Genomic DNA, 19,268 nt, shown 5'->3' on the forward strand with positions numbered 1-19,268 from the left:
GGAGCGGAGAACTGGGGGGGGGGGGGGGGGGGGGGGGGGGGGGAACGCCAGGTTAACCGCGCCCCGGCGTCCAGCGCCCCGCTCAACCCCGCAGCCGCGGGCACAGCAGGAAGGCCGCCCACCGCACGCAAGGACCGGGAAGGTCGGGAGATGAGTGGGCGGGCGAAGAGAGAAGTCGGGGGCCCAGGGGAGAAGAGAATGGTTGGCATTCCAGGCGGCTGCCGAACCTACTCTCCAGCCCAGCGCCCCTGCGGCGAGGCGGCGGCGGGTTGCGGGGCTCAGGGTGGGTGGGCGCTGGGCACCGCGGGCCCTGCGCGCTGGGTGCGCGCTGGGTGCGCACAGAAGGGAAAGCGGTGGGGAGGAGACTGGAGGGCGGGGCGGGGCCCGAGGAAAGGGGCGGGCCCCAGGGAGAGGAGGCGGGGCCGTCTGCAAGTGGACGGGACCGATAGGGGGAGGAGCCCTTGGCAAGGGGGGGGGGCTAGGGCGGCGGGGCGGGGCCACCGGGAAGCGGACGCGGCTGTAGCGTGCACGCAGTCCTCCGGGACGCATCCTGAAGCCCGGAGGGAGGGTGCGGAGCTGTGGGGCTGGAGACCCCTGAGAAGGAGGAAGAGGAGGAGGAGGGAGAGGAGGAGAGGGGGGCTCCGAGGGGCAGGCCTCAGCACGGCGAGGTGGAGATGTGCAGGTGGTCCGGGTACTTGATGGCTGGAGGGTAGTTCTGAGTCATCTGGATGGAGACGTCGCTGGAGATGTCGGAGGGGCTGCGGCCGCGGCGCCACGCCTCGGGCTGCAGAAACTGGCCGGAGTAGTCCGAGCAGTCGCTGAGTCGCGGGCGGTAGAAGGCCGGGTGCGGACGGTACATCTCCTCCTCCGCGTAGCGCTTGGTGAACAAGTACACGGACATCACGCCAGCCCCCTGTGGCAACGCATGATCAGAGTCCCAGAGGCTGGCCCCCCCACCCCGAGCTCCCGATGACCCCAAGACTCCAGACCCCCCACCCCCATCTCGCTCAGACCCAGGAGTCCAGCCTCCCAGCCCCTCCTCCCCCAGGACCCCAGAAGTTGGGAGCTCCCAGACCCCTCCTCCAGGACCCAGAGGTTAGGCCCTCAGCTGCCACCTCCCTCTTAAATCCAAAGTCTACACCCCCAGCTTCCTCTTCCTCCTGGACCCAGGAATGAGGGCCCCCCAGAGCCCTCTCCATTCAAGTCTGGGGCCCGCAGACATCACCTCTTTCAGTAGGAAGGAGGAAGCGGCGAAGGCAAAAGACCACCCGTAGCGATAGTGGAAATACTGCTCAGAGCTGCTGGGCCGGTTCATGACCTCGTCATTGATGCTGGAAATGTAAAGGACCAAGCCCACCACCAAGGAGAGGCCTGGGGGAGCAGAGGGGGCCCTTGGGCCGTTAGCAGTGAATCCCTTGCTCCAGCCCCAGCCCCCCCCCCATATCACTGCCGCCCCTTCCTGCCCCCCCCCCTCTCTTCCCTGCTGGGTCCTGAACTAAATTCCTTTTTTTTTTTTTTTTTCCTGAAGCCCCTTGTGCTGGGCCTTGGCTGGGTGCAGGGATCGCAGAGATGAATGAACTTCCTCTCCTCACTCCTCCCCTAATCTGCTGTCCAGGAGCTCACAGAGCAATTGGGGAAGGGAGATGTGGGCATTGGTCAGTCGTGGCATACACGGTGATATGCACAGTAAGGGAAGTAGTAACACAGAGTTCTCTAGGTCCAGAAGAGGCACCAGCCCACATAGGTGAGGGGCAGGGACAGAGGCAGGGGCAGGGGAAGCCAAGGAAAGCTTCCTGGAAGAATGGTCTTTGTCTGAGTCCTAAAGGATGAGGCCTGGGTTGAGACTGTATGAATAATAATAACAACAACAAGCAACTATGCGCCATGGGCTAAATCCCACCCACATCCTGTTTTTGTATGGCCCTTCTAGCTAAGCATGGCTTTCATAGAATTAAATTGTTGGGAAAAAAATCAAAAGAAGAATGATATTTTGTGGCATGTAAAAAGTATGCGAATTTCAGTTGGCAGTTCCTAAAAGTGTTAAAGATAGAATTACCACATGACCCAGCGATTCCTCCACTGGGGATCTCCACCCAAGAGAATAGGAAACATATGTTCACACAAAAACTTTGCATGAATGTTTGTAGCAGCATTCTTAATAGCCGAAAAGCGGAAACAACCCAAATGTCTATCAACTAAGTGGATAAACAAAATGTGGTATAGCCGTATAAAGGAATATTATTCAGCCAAAAAAAGGAACGGCATACTGATATATACGGCCACGTGGATGAACTTAGAAAATAAGCTCAAGAGAAGGAAGACAGATGCGTGCTGTAGGGTTCCATTTATATGTGATGTTGAAAATAGGCAAATCCGTAGACACAGAGAGTAGATTAGCGGCTGCCAAGGAATGGGGTGGAGGGGAGATTCCGACTGTTGTTAAAGGGTAAGAGGTTTCTTTCTGGAGTAATGAAATGTTGTGAGATCGGGTGATAGGGATGATTATACCACCTTGCAAATATACGAAAACCACCGAATCATACCAACTTTATGTTTTCTGAATTAGAATACCTCAGTTCAAAAAGTATATGCATTTCAGGGGCGGCCTGGGGGGCTCAGTCGGTTAAGCGTCTGACTCTCGGTGTCAGTTCAGGTCATGATGTCGCGGTTCTTGAGTTTAAGCCCTGCGTTGGGCTCTGTGCTGACAGCGTGGAGGCCACTTGGGATTCTCTCTCTCTCTCTCTCTCTCTCTCTCTCTCTCTCTGCCCCTCCCCAGCTTGTGCTCTCTCTCTCTCTCTCAAAATAAATAAGTGAACTTAAGAAAAAAGTATATGAATTTCTAATGTCAGGGTCTATAAATAAAATTTTATTGGTGCACAGCCACGCCCCTTTGCTCCTGTGTGGCCCGCACTCACAGTGGCAAGCACAGCCTGTATAGCTGAGGATAGTCATATCTGGCTTTTTACAGGAAACCTTTCCTGACCCCTGAATTGCAACGCATACACGATCTGAGTGTCACCAGCCTCATCCCTGGTCAGTTTCTCCGAGCTCCCTCTACTTAGATCGCATGACTGTCTCACCCTGCCTTGAACTTGTCCAGCTTATTTCTGTCTCAGGGCCTTTGCTCTTGCTGTTCCCTCCAACTGCAAGACTCTTCCTCCAGGCTTCTCCAAGTCTCTCTTTCACTTCATTTACATCTCTCTTCCTTTGTCCCTTCTTTGAGCTCCTTGTTTAAAAAAAAAATGCTCTTGGGGTGCCTGGGTGGCTCATTCGGTTAAGCATCCAACTCTTGGTTTTGGCTCAGGTCATGATCTCATGGGTTCATGAGATGGACCCCTGCATTGGGCTCTGTGCTGACTGTGCAGAGCCTACTTGGGATTCTCTTTCTCCCTCTCTCTCTGCCCCTCCCCTGCTCTCTCTCTCTGTCTCTCTCTCTCAAAATAAATAAACATTTTTAAAAATGCTCCTTTACTCAGAATAGAAGAAATGGGAACTGTGAAGAGATACTGTTTCTCAACCATCAGGTCACCAAAAGTTAATAACCTTCACAACATGTTCTTTTGGTGAAGCTGGGGAAACGGCAGCTCTTATGTGTTGCTAGTGGGAGTGTAAAATGGCCCAGGCCCTGTGGAGGGGAATCTGGCCAAATCTAACAAAACCACACATGTATCTGTCCTTTAACTCAGCCATCTCATGCATAAGAATTTACCCTGAAGCTATCTGTCCAACCACATGAAAGCACATATGCACATGTTAATTCACCACATTACTCATAACTGCAAAACAATGGAAATGACCTAGATGAACTTACAGAGAGGATGAGTGGGATACATTGTAACACACCCCAGAGCAGACGACTGTGCCACTGTGAAATGAGAATGAGGATGGTCTCTATGAACTGGTGTGCCATTCAGTGAGAGTTCCAGACACTGTCACTCAGCTTAACAACAACAACAACAAGAAAGAGTAATGCGCAGAAGAATCTACGAGTATACAGAATGCTAGCTTTTAAGGAAAAAAAAAGTACATAAAATGCATATGTGCATCTGTTTATTTTTGCAAAAAGAGACATGGTAAGGAAAACAAAAAACGAGGCTGATCGCCTACAGGAGATAAGGGAGAAGAGGAAGGAAGGGATGAGAGAAAAGTGGCGTTGCTGATTTTTGCATGATCTGGACCCTTGGAACAATGCTAATGTTTTATATGTTCAAAAGATGAAACCAACAAGGATGGAGAAAAACCTAAAATTGAATACAAACAAAAATAAATGAAGCTAAGTTTATATCAAATGAGTAGCACAACCATAGGAAGGAGTAAAAGTATTATTCCAAGTGACTTTTGAATACGGTACTTTGATTATATATTTCACTCTAAAGACAAAAGATCTGCAGAGATATCTTGAACCTTAGTGGGTTTGGGGGGCAGTGGTCTAGAGGTAGCAGTTCTTAAGCAGTGTAGGGTTGAGCAAATGTTCAAATATACTGATATTTAGGGAGCTGGAATTTTTCATTTGGAAGAAAGGAAGACACAGATAAGAATGGGGTGAGGTAAGGAAGAACCCTGGGGCGTCAGTATAAAACTCCTGTTTTACAAGCACATGATTCCCCACTTTGTGCCCTGAAGCATCCTAGCAGCAGTGACACCCCAGCAGCAATGAGCACAGCAAGCACCCAGAGTTTGGTCTCTAATATCATCCCTCACTAAATAATAAGCTAGGGCTTCCAGAAGAAGTAGCTAATTTGAAGCCTGGGGGAGAGGCAATAAAAGTGTAATTGTGCCATAAAGCAAAGAAATATGCAAAAAAAAAATGGGGACATATCAGAAAAGGATGCAGGGACTAGTCTGAAGAGAGTTCCTGGGGCACCTGGGTGGTTACATGTCTGACTTTGGCTCAGGTCATGATCTCATGGTTTGTAAGTTCGAGCCCCACATTGGGCTCTTTGCTGTCAGTGCCAAGCTCACTTTGGATCCTCTGTTCCTCCTCTCTCTGCTTCTCTCCCATTAGTGCTCTCTCTCTCTCTAGAATAAATAAATATTTTTAAAAATGAAGACGGTTCTTGGGGCATCTGGGTGGCTCAGTCAGTTGAGCATTTGACTTCAGCTCAGGACACGATCTCACAGTTTATGGGTTTGAGCCCTGTGTCAGGCTTTGTGTTGACAGCTGCTTTGGATTCTGTGTCTCCCTCTCTCTCTGCCCCTCCCCTGCTAGCACTCTGTCTCTCTCTCAAAAATAAATTAACATTAAAAAAGTTAATGTTTATTTTTTTGGGGGGGGGGGAGGGGCAGAGAGAGAGGGAGACACAGAATCCAAAGCAAGCTCCAGGCTCTGAGGCTCTGAGCTGTCACCACGGAGCCCCACGCAGGGCTTGAACTCATGGACCATGATCTCATGACTGAGGGATTGTGAGATTGGCTCAGGTCATGATCTCGAGGTTCGTGGATTCGTGTTCCGCATCGGACAGCTCAGAGCCTGGAGCCTGCTTTGGATTCTGTGTCTCCTTCTCTCTCTGCCCCTCTCCCACTCATATCTCTCTCTCTCTCTCTCTGTCTCTCTCTCTCTCTCTCTCTCTCTCTCAAAAATAAATAAATAAATGAATAAAAATAAAAGCTTCCTTTATCATAAAGGAACTTAACATACCATCTCAAGCAAGTGACCAAAACGAACATCACCAATAGTGGAGTTGACTGACACCATTACCTCCTGATGTGGGCGTGCCACAACTCCATTTATGTGGCCTTCCCGCTGGAAATGTGTAACCTGAATCCACTCCTAAGGAAACTGTGGCCATTCCACTAGACAACTGGCTGAGCTCTTCAAAAAAGTCAACATGAAAGATATTTCTTCTTTAAAAAGGCACAGGAACTATATAAAAGATGAAAGGCAACAAAAGAGACAGGATGGGGATATACAACGTATGCTCCTAGATTGCAAACTGAATTGGGATGAGAGGGGGCAGAAATGACTACAAAAGACAGCATTGGGACCATTGGTGAAATTTGAATATGGATGGTGTTTTAGCTATAATATTGTATAAATGTTAAACTTCCTGAATTTGATTATTGTACTGTGGTTAGAAAAGGGAATGGAGGGGCGCCTGGGTGGCTCAGTCGGTTAAGCGTCCAATTCAGCTCAGGTCATGATCTCACGGTTTGTGGGTTCGAGCCCCGCGTCAGGGTCTGAGCTGACAGCTCAGAGCCTAGAACCTGCTTTGGATTCTGTGTCTCCCTCTCCCTCTGCCCCTCCACTGCTCATGATCTGTCTCTCTCTCTCTCTCTCTCTCTCTCTCTTTCAAAAATAAATAAAAACATTAAAAATGAAAGAAAAGGGAATGGATACACTTGTTTTTAGGAGATACTTGCTGAAGTATTTAGGGGTGAGGTGTTTGCTACTTATGTTCAAGTGTATACATATATTTAGGTTTATATATATATATATATATGTATCTCAGATACAATATGGATAGAAAGAGAGAGAGAACATGGCAAAACATTAAAATTTGGTCCACCGGAAGGGTATATGTGAGTTTACTGCATTATTTTTGGCTAATTTTTCCGTAGGTTGAAATTTTTTTCCAGAACAACAAAAAGAAATTCAACAAACTAGGTATTCCAAAACAGGATTTTTCCTCCCCAAGGTACCAAAGTATCACCCTGGAAATCACTTATTCATTAGAAAGAGGAAACTCCCTTTTCAATGAACAGCCCTGATGACCATTACCTTTACCAAAGTTTCAAACTTTGTTCCCGTCACGGGGAACGACCTGACATTATTCACCACCCGAAGTGATGGGACATACGAACGCAGCACTCCTCTGTATCTGCTTGCCAAACATTTTTAACCTGGATCTAATAAAGCCTCTAGTGTAGACATGACTCCCAGTTTACAGAGAAAGCAAGCAACAAGGAACAAATCAAACGACGCCATGGAAAAACAATCAAACAGATCTAAGACGGGGACCTTCTATAGTAACTGACACCTTGGTCAGCAGGCTTCCAAAGGACAGTGATATGGGTCAAGCCAGTAACACTGCATCCAGTGATCATTCTTAACACCCCCCAAAGACAGACAACCAGGCATTGTGTCTCTGGATGCAGTGCGGTAGGATATAAACAGCACCACCTATCTTTGAAGTATTTTTTTGCCAAACACACACACACACACACACACACACACACCAGAAACCCATAAACCTGGATTGGATCAACAGTTTTATAGGTAAACACAGGGATGAATGAGCATATTACGCAACATGAGAGGGCAACGGGAAATATCCTGGAGGTGGGAATTCTACAAGACACATGACCAGATTTCAGCAACAAATAAGTAGCAAGGAAAAAATAGGAGAGAGACTATTATAGATTAAAAGACGCTTCAGAGATCTATCAGCTAAATGCACAGGTGGAATTTGAATCCTGATTTGCGACAAACTAACTGTAAAAAGGCTCTTATTTATGAGACACGTGGGGAAGGAGAACCCTGACTAGATATTAAATGATATTAAGCAGCTATTCTTAATTGTTTGGGCATGATGGCTATGTTAAATAACAAAGTACTTACTTCTCCGAGATATACTGAAATATTTGTGGGTAAAAACGATTTAATGGCAGAGGCTGGCCTTAAAATAACGTAGCGAAGTGCAGAAGGGAGATACGGCCGTGGGACTAAAAAAAGATTCGCCATATGTTGGTAACTTTTTGAAGCTGAGGGAAGGATACACGGGATTTCACTTATTTATACTATTCTTTCTGTATTTTTATAATGAAGTACATTTTAGAAGTCAGTGTTGTAAAAAAAAATAGTGGGGGAACTAGTCTAGAGTAAAAGAGATGTGAACTAAATGCTGTGTGTGAACCAAGCTTGAATCCTGGTTTGGGGAGGGGAGCTATAAAAGGCATTCTTGAAACAATGGGACAGTCTGCGAATGGAATAAATTATATTATGGCATTACTGGAAGATTTCTTGGTATGATAATGGTGGTGTAGTAGAATGCCCTTCCTCTTAAGAGATGCATCCTACAGTGTTTAGAGATGAACTATTGTGATGTCCATAACTTAATTTTAAATGGTAATGTCGGGGCGCCTGGGTGGCTCAGTCGGTTAAGCGTCCGACTTCAGCTCAGGTCACAATCTCGAGGTCCGTGAGTTCGAGCCCCGCGTCGGGCTCTGGGCTGATGGCTCGGAGCCTGGAGGCTGCTTCCGATTCTGTGTCTCCCTCTCTCTCTGCCCCTCCCCCATTCATGCTCTGTCTCTTTCTGTCTCAAAAATAAATAAACGTTAAAAAAAATAATAAATGGTAACGTCCCAGAAAAGCATGGGGAGAGGGGAGAAAAAGAGGAGGGTGGAAAAAAAGAGAAAGAATATGGCAAAACATCAGAAAAGTGCAGGATTCAGGTGGAGGAAAGTATACAATGCTCATTGCACTCTTCTATTGATTTCAAAGTTTTCATTAAAAAATTGGACGGATTGGGGCAACTGGGTGGCTCAGTAAGTTAAGCATTGGACTCTTAATTTTGGCTTAGGTCATGATCTGACGGTTGTGGGATTGAGCCCCACATCAGGCTCTGGGCTGACAGTGGGGAGCCTGCTTGGGATTCTCCCTCTCCTTCTCTCTCTGCCCCTGCCCTCTCAAAATAAATGCATAAACTAAAAAAAATTGGAGTGAGGCGCCTAGGTGGCTCAGTTGGTTAAGCGTCCAACTTCAGCTCAGGTCATGATCTCATGGCTGGTGGGTTCAAGCCCCTCATTGGGCTCCATTCTGATAGCTCAGAGCCTGGAGCCTGCTTCAGATTCTATGTCTCCCTCTCTGTCTGCACCTCCCCCACTCATGCGCGCGCTCTCTCTCTCTCTTTCTCTCAAAAAATAACATCTAAAAAGGATTGGAGTGATTGAGATAATGCCCCCCATTACTCTCCTTCCCCTGTCCTATTTTTTTGTCACTCTGATTACTACCTAACATGTAATTTGTATCTGTAATTGTTTCCACCATACATCTCCCCCACTGGGATGCTTGGAACTAGACTACCTTGTTCCTGTTTGCATCGCTATCATGTAGCACAATAATAAATACCAGTTGAATGGATGAGTATACTTGCCAAGCAACTCGAGCTTCTAGCAAAGCTCATTAGTTGCTTTCTTTTTTTGAATGCATGCTAAATCCCCCCATTTCTCCATTTCCTCTAGGAATTAACTTTTCCTTGCTCTGAACATCCATAGCACTTTCAATTTCTAGAATTCCATAATTTTGGTATTCAAGAAGAGTGGGCCCACAAAGTGTGGTGGAAAAGCATCCGAGATAGATCCAGAAAGATGACCAGGCTTAAAGAAAAGAAATAGCAAAGGAATCCTACAATCCACACTCACTCAAGTACCCATGTCCCTAGTACCCTAGTCAGGTACCAGGGGAGTCATCCTGATTTTACTCTCTCTCTCTCTCTCTCTCTCTCTCTCTCATCCACCAAAGATTCTCAGTCATCAAGTTATGTCCATTTTACTTCCTGAATCTCTCATAAATCAAAACCCCTTCTTGTGGGGTAACTGGGTGTCTCAGTTGGTTGAGCATCCAATTCTTTTTTTTTTTTACATTTATTTATTTTTAAAAGAGAGAGAGAGAGAGCAGTGGATGGGCAGAGAGAGAGGGAGACACAGAATCCAAAGCTGGCTCCAGGCTCTGAGCTGTCAGCACAGAGCCCAATGTGGGGTCCGGACTCACAAAAGTGAGATCATGGCCTGAGCTGAAGTCGGATGCTTGACCGACTGAGCCACCCAGGTGCCCCATATTCTTTTTTTTTTTTTTAACGTTTATTTATTTTTGAGACAGAGGGAGACAGAGCATGAATGGAGGAGGGTCAGAGAGAGGGAGACACAGAATCCAAAACAGGCTCCAGGCTCCGAGCTGTCAGCATAGAGCCCGACGTGGGGCTTGAACTCACGGACCGCGAGATCATGACCTGAGTCGAAGTCAGCTGCTTAACCGACTGAACCACCCAGGGGCCCCCAGGGGCCCCATATTCTTGATTTCAGCTCAGGTCATGGCCCTGGGGTCATGGGATAGAGCCCTGTGTTGGGCTGCGCGCTTAGTGTGGAACCTGCTTGAGATTCTCTCTCTCTCCCTCTGCCCCTTTCCCCTGCTCTCTCTCTCTCTCTCTCTCTCTCTCTCAAAACAACAAACAAACAAAAAAAACCTTCTTGTAACCACAAATCCTCTGGCCCAGTTAAGGTTTATTGTCAATGCTTATACCATTGCCCTTAAATCCCTATCTCCCTGCTTTAGGTACTGGTTCTTTCTAAAACCCATACAAACTCTAGCCTTCTCTTGTCAAAATTCTTCCTTGGCTCCCTGTTGTGCACAGTTTTTCATTCCTCAGCCTGACATCCCAGATTCTGCGATCTGACTCCTGCTAACCACCTTGATTCCGTTTTAGATTACAGTTCTAAACAACAGACATTCTGCATAAGGCAAGTCAGGAACAAAGGTTGATAAGGAAACAAATAAACAAATATTTCCAAAGAGAGAGAATTTTTTGTGGCGTTTTTTTTGCTTTTTTTTGTTTTTAGTAATTAAAAATCATGTAAAAACAATAGCAAAAGTTATTCTCATCATTCTTTCTACTTCCTGGATATTTTGTAGTGGCTCTGGTTCTCCAAAAATAATCTTTCCCCTTTTTTTCTCCTTTCTTCTCTTTCTCCCTCCTTCCCTCCCCACTTCCTTTCTCTGTGATCCAACTCCACTACATCCCCCCCGCCCACCTCGCCCCACATCTGGTTCAGAATATCACCCTAGGCAAGAATCACCTACATTCCAAGCTGAATAGAAACAACCCGGCCTTAGAACAATACGGTTTCAGGACCATGGAGAGCTGCACATGAGTCTACCTCTGCCTTAGATGCTTTCTAGGGCATTAACACCTGCTGTGAATTCCACCACCGTACAAGGCACTATTCTTTCTTCATTTGAAAAATTCCCCCTCGCCCTTTCAGCTTCATCTACTCAGATGTCACCTCCTCTTGGAAGCCCTCCCAGGTCACTCCACCACCACCCTCCACCACCCTACTGTACCAAGTTAATACATCTTCCCCTTTCCCAGAATGCCTTAAGCTGTCCTTATCATTCATCCTTCATACAAATATTTCAATGTGTAGTTTGTACCAGAAACTCATCTAGGCTTTGCAGACACAAATGAGAGAATGTTTGTAAGTGTCCATGTATTTTGGAGGGTACATTCTGGTAGGAGGCAGGAAGCAAATAAGATGACAATAGCAATAAGTGTGATGAAACAAATATAAAGTTTGCAATGTGGTACATAGTATAGTGGGGGTGAGGCAATATTACATACTGTTGTCAGGGAGACAAACTCTGAAGGGAGAAAGTTCAAGCCCTTTGAGTACCAGGAGGAAGAGACTTCCAAGCATGAAGGGATAATGAGTGCAAAGTCCTCATATGGGACTGAGATGAGCATTTTCAAGGAATAGAAGGAGGCCAGTGTGGCTGAGGTTGTAAGCAATGAAGAGAGTGTTAGTGGGTTAGGAAATGAGGTCAGAGATCTGAGCAGTAGCCAAATCATGGAAAACCTTGTAGGCTAGCATGGGGAGTTTGGATGTATTCTAAGTGCGATGGGAATCCACTGAGCATTGAAGGGATTTAAGCAAGTGTGTAGTTTTGATTTGCTGGGTAATTGGGGCTGTTTTGTAACTGACTGCATGTGAGCTCTCACTTAGGATTCAGCCACATCTTCAGTGCTCTGTTCAGGACCTGGCATGTAGGATGTCTGGGTAAATGTTTGATGAGCAAATGAATGAGTAGATGCATGTTGCGGGTCAGGGGTTAATATGGGCTTTGCATGGGAAGCATGCTTCTTATGACCTGGAAAAAGAAAATCAATGACATTCCATCCTCCTCCCTGCTTCTCTCACCAACCATATCGAGTCAGTCATCTGGTTCCATTGATTCTTCTGTCGATCTACTTCTCTGTCAAAGTCATCCTGTTGCCTTTAGCTTTCCATCCCTAGCCCAGCTCAGGCCCCAGCTGCTCTTGCCCAAACCACTGCATAAGCTTCCTCCTTGGTTTGCCAATTTCTTTTCTTTTCCCCCTACTAGTCCATTCCCAACATGCTCCCTGAAAGATGCTTAGCACCCAGGTGTGACCCAATCCCTCCCCTGCCCCAAATCTCCCACCACTTTATCCAGAATTGAATGCCAAACCCACCATTTACCAGCCCTTGGGCAACTAACTCCTGTCTCTCTCTCCAAGTCTTGGTTTCCTCACTGGGAACATGAGGCAGATAGACTAGATTATTCTGTTCTGGGATCTAAGAAGCTGGTACTGTTTCCATCCTTTCCTCTACTTTTAAATCTCTTTAATTTTTATGATTTTTTAAAAAGCTTTTTATTTTTTATTTTCTTATTTTTTTGAGTAATCTCTACACCCAACATGGGGCTCAAACTCACCCCAAGATCAAGGGTCCCATGCTCTACTGACTGAGCCAACCAGGTGCCCCATTTTTTGTGTGTGATTTTTCATTTTGGTGGGGCAATACAGTGCCATAGTGAAAGCTTGGGTGGGGGATCCTGCTTCCACTATGGAGCAAGGTCACGGGTGAGTGCTTCTGTTTCCTCACTTGGAGAATGAGAATCACAGTGGCATCTGCCTTACGAGGTAAAGAAAACGAAATAACCTGCATAAAGCACTTAAGACTTCCCCAAACCATGGCACTCCATGAAGTGCTTATTATTTTGGCTGTTGCTGTGATTAGTACCATGTATGTATATATGTATGGTTGCCCTTCACATCTATGATCTGGACCAGGGGTCAGCAAACTACCGTTTGCTCCAACACTTGTTTTTGTATGGTTTGTGAGCTAAGCATGGTTTCTCCATTGTTAAATGGTGAGAAAAACAAAACAAAACAAGAAGAATATTTCATGGCTCGTGAAAATTACATGGAACTCAAATGTCAAGATCTATAAATAGTATCGCTGGGACACAGCCATGCCCACCGCTGCACCTCTGGTTGTTTTGACACCACAACCCTATGGCTCACAAAGCCTGAAATAGGTACCATTTGGCCCTACATGGGTTTGGTATTCCCTAAGATTTGTCTTCTCCAGACACCTGGGTGGCTCAGTCGGTTAAGCGTCTGACTCTTGGTTTTAGCTCAGGTCATGATCTCATGGTTTCATGAGTTCGAGCCCCATGGGCTGACAGTGTGGAGCCTGCTTGGGATTCTTTCTCTCTGCCCTTCCCCCACTTGCATTCTCTCTCTCTCTCTCTCTCTCTCTCTCTGTCTCTGTCTCTCTCTCTCAAAATAAATCAACTTAAAAACATTTTTTTTAGGGGCGCCTGGGTGGCTCAGTCGGTTAAGCGTCCGACTTCAGCTCAGGTCACAATCTCGAGGTCCGTGAGTTCGAGCCCCGCGTCGGGCTCTGGGCTGATGGCTCGGAGCCTGGAGGCTGCTTCCGATTCTGTGTCTCCCTCTCTCTCTGCCCCTCCCCCGTTCATGCTCTGTCTCTCTCTGTCTCAAAAATAAATAAACATTAAAAAAAATTAAAAAAAAAACAACACATTTTTTTAAAGGGGTGCCTGGGTGGCTCAGTCAGTTAAGTGTCTGACTTCAGCTCAGGTCATGATCTCACAGCTTGTGGGTTCCAGCCCCATGTCAGGCTCTGTGCTGACAGCTCAGAACCTGGAGCCTGCTTTGGATTCTGTGTCTCCCACTCTCTCTGCCTCTCCCCTGCTCACACTCTGTCTCTTTCTCCTTCAAAAATAAAAATAAAAACATTAAAAAAAAAAAGATATTTCCTCTCAGCAATTCCATACTGTAGCCCATGAAGTTAAGGGGAAGAATTTGAATGCAGGGTTTTCTAGGTTCACAGCAGTATGAACTGTCAGTCACTACACCCCAAAACCTTGAAAGCACATGACCATAGGCCGTATTTTGTGAAATGAACTCAAGGAAGGGCTTTAGGAAGCAGGCTTCAATCTCCCCAAATTGCTCTGTTGTTACATCAGAGGCCTGACCTCCAGCCATGACAGCACCATCGATCCTCAGCCTGATCTTGGGAAGTCAGGTCCTGGGGCACCACAGGAGCATGAGCCTGGGTTTTGGGAGGAGAACACCCTCTATGCTAACTGACTACTGTGTCACTGGGCTACGCTACCCCTTCTGTGAACAGCAAACAATGGGATTTTCCTTCTAGTGTTTTGGGTAGATTGAATAAAAGCGACTACCCTCGCCCCACTTCCTCTCTCTCTCTAGGACACTATTTTTCCATATGAAAAACGATGAGCCCTTTCGGCTCTGACGCTCTGGGATGGTGATATTCTATGTGCCTTATTTTAGCTCAGTGTCTGGCTCCACATGCTGCGATTCAAGTTTACAGGCAGGTTGCACCCTGGTTTCTTTGGAAAACGTCTCTTCAGGTTAGGTTGGAGGCAGGGGGGAGGTTTGGCCTGGAGAAAGCTGGCTGAGGAGCAGGGAGGAGATTGGGGGTACCCAAACATCCATCTTCAACTATCTGTGGAGCCAACACTACAGAGGGATCCAAGTGCAGGACCCAGGGGACAGAATGGAAATGAGACGTATGCGGGCTTTGTTCATAAAATATCAACTGAATTAGAAGGACCCGAATGGAGTGTAACTAAATTATGTTGAATGAATCTGAGCCAAGTTGAAGAACTGAGTCAAAATACACTGGGGTTAGTTGGACCAGATTGATGAGTTAAATGTGTTAGGGCTGAGTTGACCTGGGCTGAACTGAGCTGAGATGGACTGAAATGGACCATGCAGTGCTGACATTGGAGGAGGGTAACACCTAAGACAGAACTCTGCAGGGGAGCTCAGGACACTCGGTCCCCCAGCACCAGTTTATGCGTCTTGGGCAACTCCCTGCACAACTGTGGGCCTCAGTGCCCCCATTTTATCAAGTGAGTGCTAATAATAACACTCCCTGGCAAAGATGTGATGGAAAAGGTGTGAGATCACTTGTGCAAAAGATCCTCATGTCTCAAAAGAAGAAACAAACAAATATTGAAATGTAGCTAATGATGTGCATGGTGAAATACTTTGGGTGAGATTTATGGACACTTTTCTTTGAACTGCATAAAGAAATAAAGGTAGATTCATGGATGGATAGAAATATAGATAGATGGACAGATACCGGGCAAAGCAAGTCTAGTAATAGGGTAACAGTTGACTCTAAGTGGTGGGTCCGTCCATGGGTGTTCATTCCAAAATCCTTTCCACTTTTCTATTTGAAAAATTTTCGAATACAATGTTGCACAGAAAATAAAGAGCCTTATGATATGTTAACTGCTAAAATATCAGGAGTGGTTAAAAAACACAGCCTCTGGAGGCGAAAGGTGTGAGGCTGAGTCCCAGCTCTGTGTCACTGGTTGTATGGGCCTGAGCAAATTACTTCATCTCTCTGATCATTTGTTTCTGCATCTGTAAAATGGGGCTGTTGATAGCATTTACCTCACAGGGTTGTGGAGAGCATCAGAACAGAGCCCCATACCTAATTAGCACCCCATAAACATTCGCTATGATTTGGTCCTCCCAACAAGCTGTGAAATGGGTGCTGTGATTTCCATTTCACAGAGAAGGAAAGTGGGGGCTCAGAGAGGTTCTGCAACCCCTCCAGATCACACAGCAAGGAAGCGGCTTTCTTAGTGGAAGAGAGACCACAGGTTCCTGGAACCAGCAACAGTCCCCCAGCCCCTAAGTCCTTTCCTTGGGCTCACCCGAGAGGATGAAGAAGATACCAGAAACGAAGGCCAGAATGGTCCTCTGTGGGCGGATGTGGCCGATGTTACTGATGACGAAGGCCGTGAACACTAGGAAGAGACTGACCATGGGGAAGGGGGTGGCTGTGCGCACCGTCTCTGAGAGAGGGGTAAAGGGAGAGACAGGGGGTGAGGGGAGACTCTGGGGGGGGGGTGACACCTTCCCATTCCCTCTAACTCTCCACTCCCACCATCCCCACCCCCTTTGTGGCTCCTCCCCTTTCCCATACCTCCACTGCTGGCCCCATTCCTTAGCCCAGGCCCCACCCCTTTTGGTTTGGCCCCACCCCATTCCTGTTGACTCCACCCACTGCTCAGGCCCCGCCCCATCAACCTGGACGGTTCTCTTCATCCAGCCTCTGCCTTCTTTCAAGCTTCCACTCCTTCCCTTCCACCCCACCCCTTCCCTGGTGCTGCCCTTTCTCCCAGGACTCTCCCTGTGATCCTGCCCCCCTTTGCCTGCCCCCCGCCCCCGCTTCCCCTCACTCAGAATATTCTCCGTGTTTTCCGTCACCAAGTTGATCTCCGGTTCAAGGAAATACTCCGAGGCCACACAGCGACCCTTCTCCCGGCCTGGGGGGGGGGAAGACAAGAAGGTAAGGCTGGATGAGAGGCTCCTGAGTTCCGGAGAGGCAGGGTTTTTATTCTGCCCATTCAACACTGGAACTGTCCAGGAGACAAGGACTGATGGACTCTCCAGGGATTAGGGACCCTGGAATTGTGTGAGCATGGGGCTCTCAGATCCAGGACATAAAGGGCTAGAGGTCGGGTCTCCAGGAGAAAAACAGGACCAGTTTCTGGACTTCTGGAACCCAAGGGATAGAAGTACAGGTAAGGGCTCTCGGGTCCCAGGCAAGGCAGGGGCAGTTGAATGGACGGCAGGTGAGGTCCGTACCTGCAAAGAAGCAGACCCGCCAGAGGCCTGCGTGCAGGGCCATCTTGACCTCCGTGGTCTGGTTTTGTGGCAGCACCGTTCCCTCTTCCATGTACAGCCAGTAATCAGTGCTGACCGCGATGCCCACGAGCAGCAGGCCACACGCACCGAACACGCTGCTCAGCAGGGTCAGGGCGCGGCTGCTGCAATGACTCATCGTCAGCGGCGGGGGGCGCCCTGCGGGGCCTGAGTGAGAGACAGAAAGCTGGTGTCCTGGAGAGCCCTGGTGGGGCTAACTAGATTCCCCAACCCCAAGCAAACACCTGGACACTGGACCCAGGCTCTGACCTCTGTGCCCTAATCCATGACCCCATTTCTGGATGGGAACCAGTGACATCAACTGTTGACCTTCAACCCCAGGCCTGGCCTTCCCACACGTGACACTTATGTTCTGGATCCTGATGAGAGGCCCCACACCAGATCGCCAGCCCCAGAATAAGATTTTCAACTGTAACCCTTCAGCCCAGATCCAGAGATTGGACCTTAGCTCCAACCATGTGTCTGGACCTGGGTCCCAAATATCATGACTCTGACTAGAAGCTCAACTCCCATATTCTCAATGCCAGAACCAGGCCCTCCAACCCTAACCTTAGGCCCTTTCCCGAGCCCCCCACCAGAATCCTTAACCTTGAGCCTGGTCCCATGACTCAAACTTACACTGACCAGGCATTCCAACATAAGAACCAGGCATATCTCCCCAATCCTGACTCGTGGTACCTTAACCCTTTTCTCTTGGAGTCTGTTTCTGAATAGTTACCAGAAACCCCCCAAGTGGGTCACTAACAAGAAGAACCCTAAGTAAGGGTCCCACTAACCAAGGACCCACTAACCAAGACCTTGAGCAGAGGCTCCTGCCCAAGTTAAAACACTTGGACTCTTCTCTTGACATTTAATACCCAATTCTGACACCAGGACCTTGACCCCATGACCTTCTGACTCTGTTCCTGTGCCTTGACCTCAATTTGATAACTCAATCTGATACCTCAATCTGAGATCGTGGCCCATGACTCAGAGGTAAGATTCCAGAACCCTAATCCCCCCCCATCCCAGATCCAGGCAGGTTCACCTGGGATGCTGGGGCTCCATCTCAAGCTGCTGGATCCCAGAACACTGGGACTCAGAGACCTGGAGCCTGGATTTTGGCTAGAGATTCCAGAATGTCAAAACCATGAGCTGGGACCCGCCCACCCCCTCAATTCAGCACCCTAGCCAGAGTACCCTAGACCATCTTTCAAACTAGGGATCAGTGCTCTGAACCCTAAACCCCCAAATCAGGAAGTCCATGATTCCCCCTTCATGTGCCATCACAAGGTCCCCAAATTCCCTACCAGAGATTCCAGATTCTAACTTCCAATGTTAGGACTTCCAATTACACATCCAACCTGAAATTCTGATCCCTCTAACGCTGGAGCCTCAAAACACGAGAGATCTCCAGTTCATAGCTGTGGCCTTCCAAATTCCAGTCGGGGAGCTGGAGTTTCGAGCTAGGGAGCTCATAATCCCATACTTTCCACTCTTGTCCCCCCATCCCCCAGACAAGAACTTTCCCCTGCACCACACAATCCCATGATTTGGGGGGACTCAACTTGGGATTCCCATCCTATTTCATCCAGGGATCTCTGCGTCCCTGAATACCCAGGATCCCCACCATCTTTTTAAACTAGGAAGGTGAAGGGGCGCCTGGGTGGCTCAGTCAAGCGTCCTACTTCAACTCAGGTCACCATCTCGCGGTCCATGAGTTCGAGCCCCGCGTCGGGCTCTGGGCTGATGGCTCAGAGCCTGGAGCCTGCTTCGGATTCTGTGTCTCCCTCTCTCTCTGCCCACCCGCCCCACCCCCCGTTCAATGCAGCCAAGACTTGAGACCCCGCTTTCTTTAATCAGAATTCTTGGAGCCTTGAAACTCTGCCCCATGCCAATAAGGATCTTGGAGTCAGACAACTTTCATCACTGCCCACCCCCCATCTCAGCACCCAGAGCCCTCACCCCCCACCAGACCCCACCCCCAGCCTCCTGGAGGAGTCAGGGATGCAAGTCTGGCAGAGCTCTGTCCAGCTTTTCCTCCCATCCCCCATCCCGACGCTCCGGGGCTTAACCGCCAGCTACTTGCTCCCCTTCCAGTCCACTCAGCTCAGAAACAAGCATCAAAACCCGTCACCCTGACTGCCTGAGTCCCAGGTAGCTGACCTCAGCTCCCCCCACCCGCCATGACTCCTTGGACTCTCAGCTGGGACCTTGCCCACTGACACCTTTCTCACTTCGCCTCAGAAACCCCCTCCTGCTGTGCTCTGATTCCTCCTGACTCCAAGTGGCCTGCCCAGATCTCATTCTCCTCTAGCCCTTTTTCCTTTGGGACCCTCCCCCAGGCCTGGAGCCACCTTCTTATCCTTCTGTATCGCAGCCTCTTCTGGATTCAGGATCCTTCGGATCCCAGGGGTCCCATTCTCCAAGCCCCAAGTCCAAACTCCGTCTCCCTCCAATCTCTTGAGGAACGTATTCCCCGTTCCTGGGGACCCCTTCTCAGACTCACATCCTGCTCTCACCGGGCCCGGGCCCTCC

The 19,268-nt window shown here is 48.3% G+C and overlaps 1 protein-coding gene across 1 annotated transcript; it reads right to left on the reverse strand.

Moving 5' to 3' along the window:
* Positions 1–563: 563 nt before the first annotated feature.
* Positions 564–16,889, reverse strand: CACNG7 (calcium voltage-gated channel auxiliary subunit gamma 7). The gene is made up of 5 exons (XM_049621525.1): positions 16,674–16,889; positions 16,265–16,351; positions 15,737–15,877; positions 1,226–1,371; positions 564–913 (listed from the first exon to the last, which is right to left on the reverse strand). Exons 1-5 carry the CDS (start codon positions 16,867–16,869, stop codon positions 656–658), a joined length of 828 nt encoding a protein of 275 aa, XP_049477482.1. The 5' UTR covers positions 16,870–16,889; the 3' UTR covers positions 564–655.
* Positions 16,890–19,268: the final 2,379 nt, after the last annotated feature.

This window comes from Panthera uncia (assembly GCF_023721935.1).
Source record: "Panthera uncia isolate 11264 chromosome E2 unlocalized genomic scaffold, Puncia_PCG_1.0 HiC_scaffold_19, whole genome shotgun sequence".
NCBI lineage: Eukaryota > Metazoa > Chordata > Mammalia > Carnivora > Felidae > Panthera > Panthera uncia.

What these genes read in the sequence shown, in the direction of transcription:
- CACNG7 (XM_049621525.1), bottom strand. Translation starts at nt 16,869, where the DNA reads ATGAGTCATTGCAGCAGCCGCGCCCTGACCCTGCTGAGCAGCGTGTTC. An exon ending in GCGGGTCTGCTTCTTTGCAG is followed by an intron (nt 16,352 to 16,673) that starts GTACGGACCTCA and finishes CCCCCCCCCCAG; the next exon opens with GCCGGGAGAAGGGTCGCTGT. An exon ending in CCTCCTTCCTACTGAAAGAG is followed by an intron (nt 914 to 1,225) that starts GTGATGTCTGCG and finishes GCGTTGCCACAG; the next exon opens with GGGGCTGGCGTGATGTCCGT.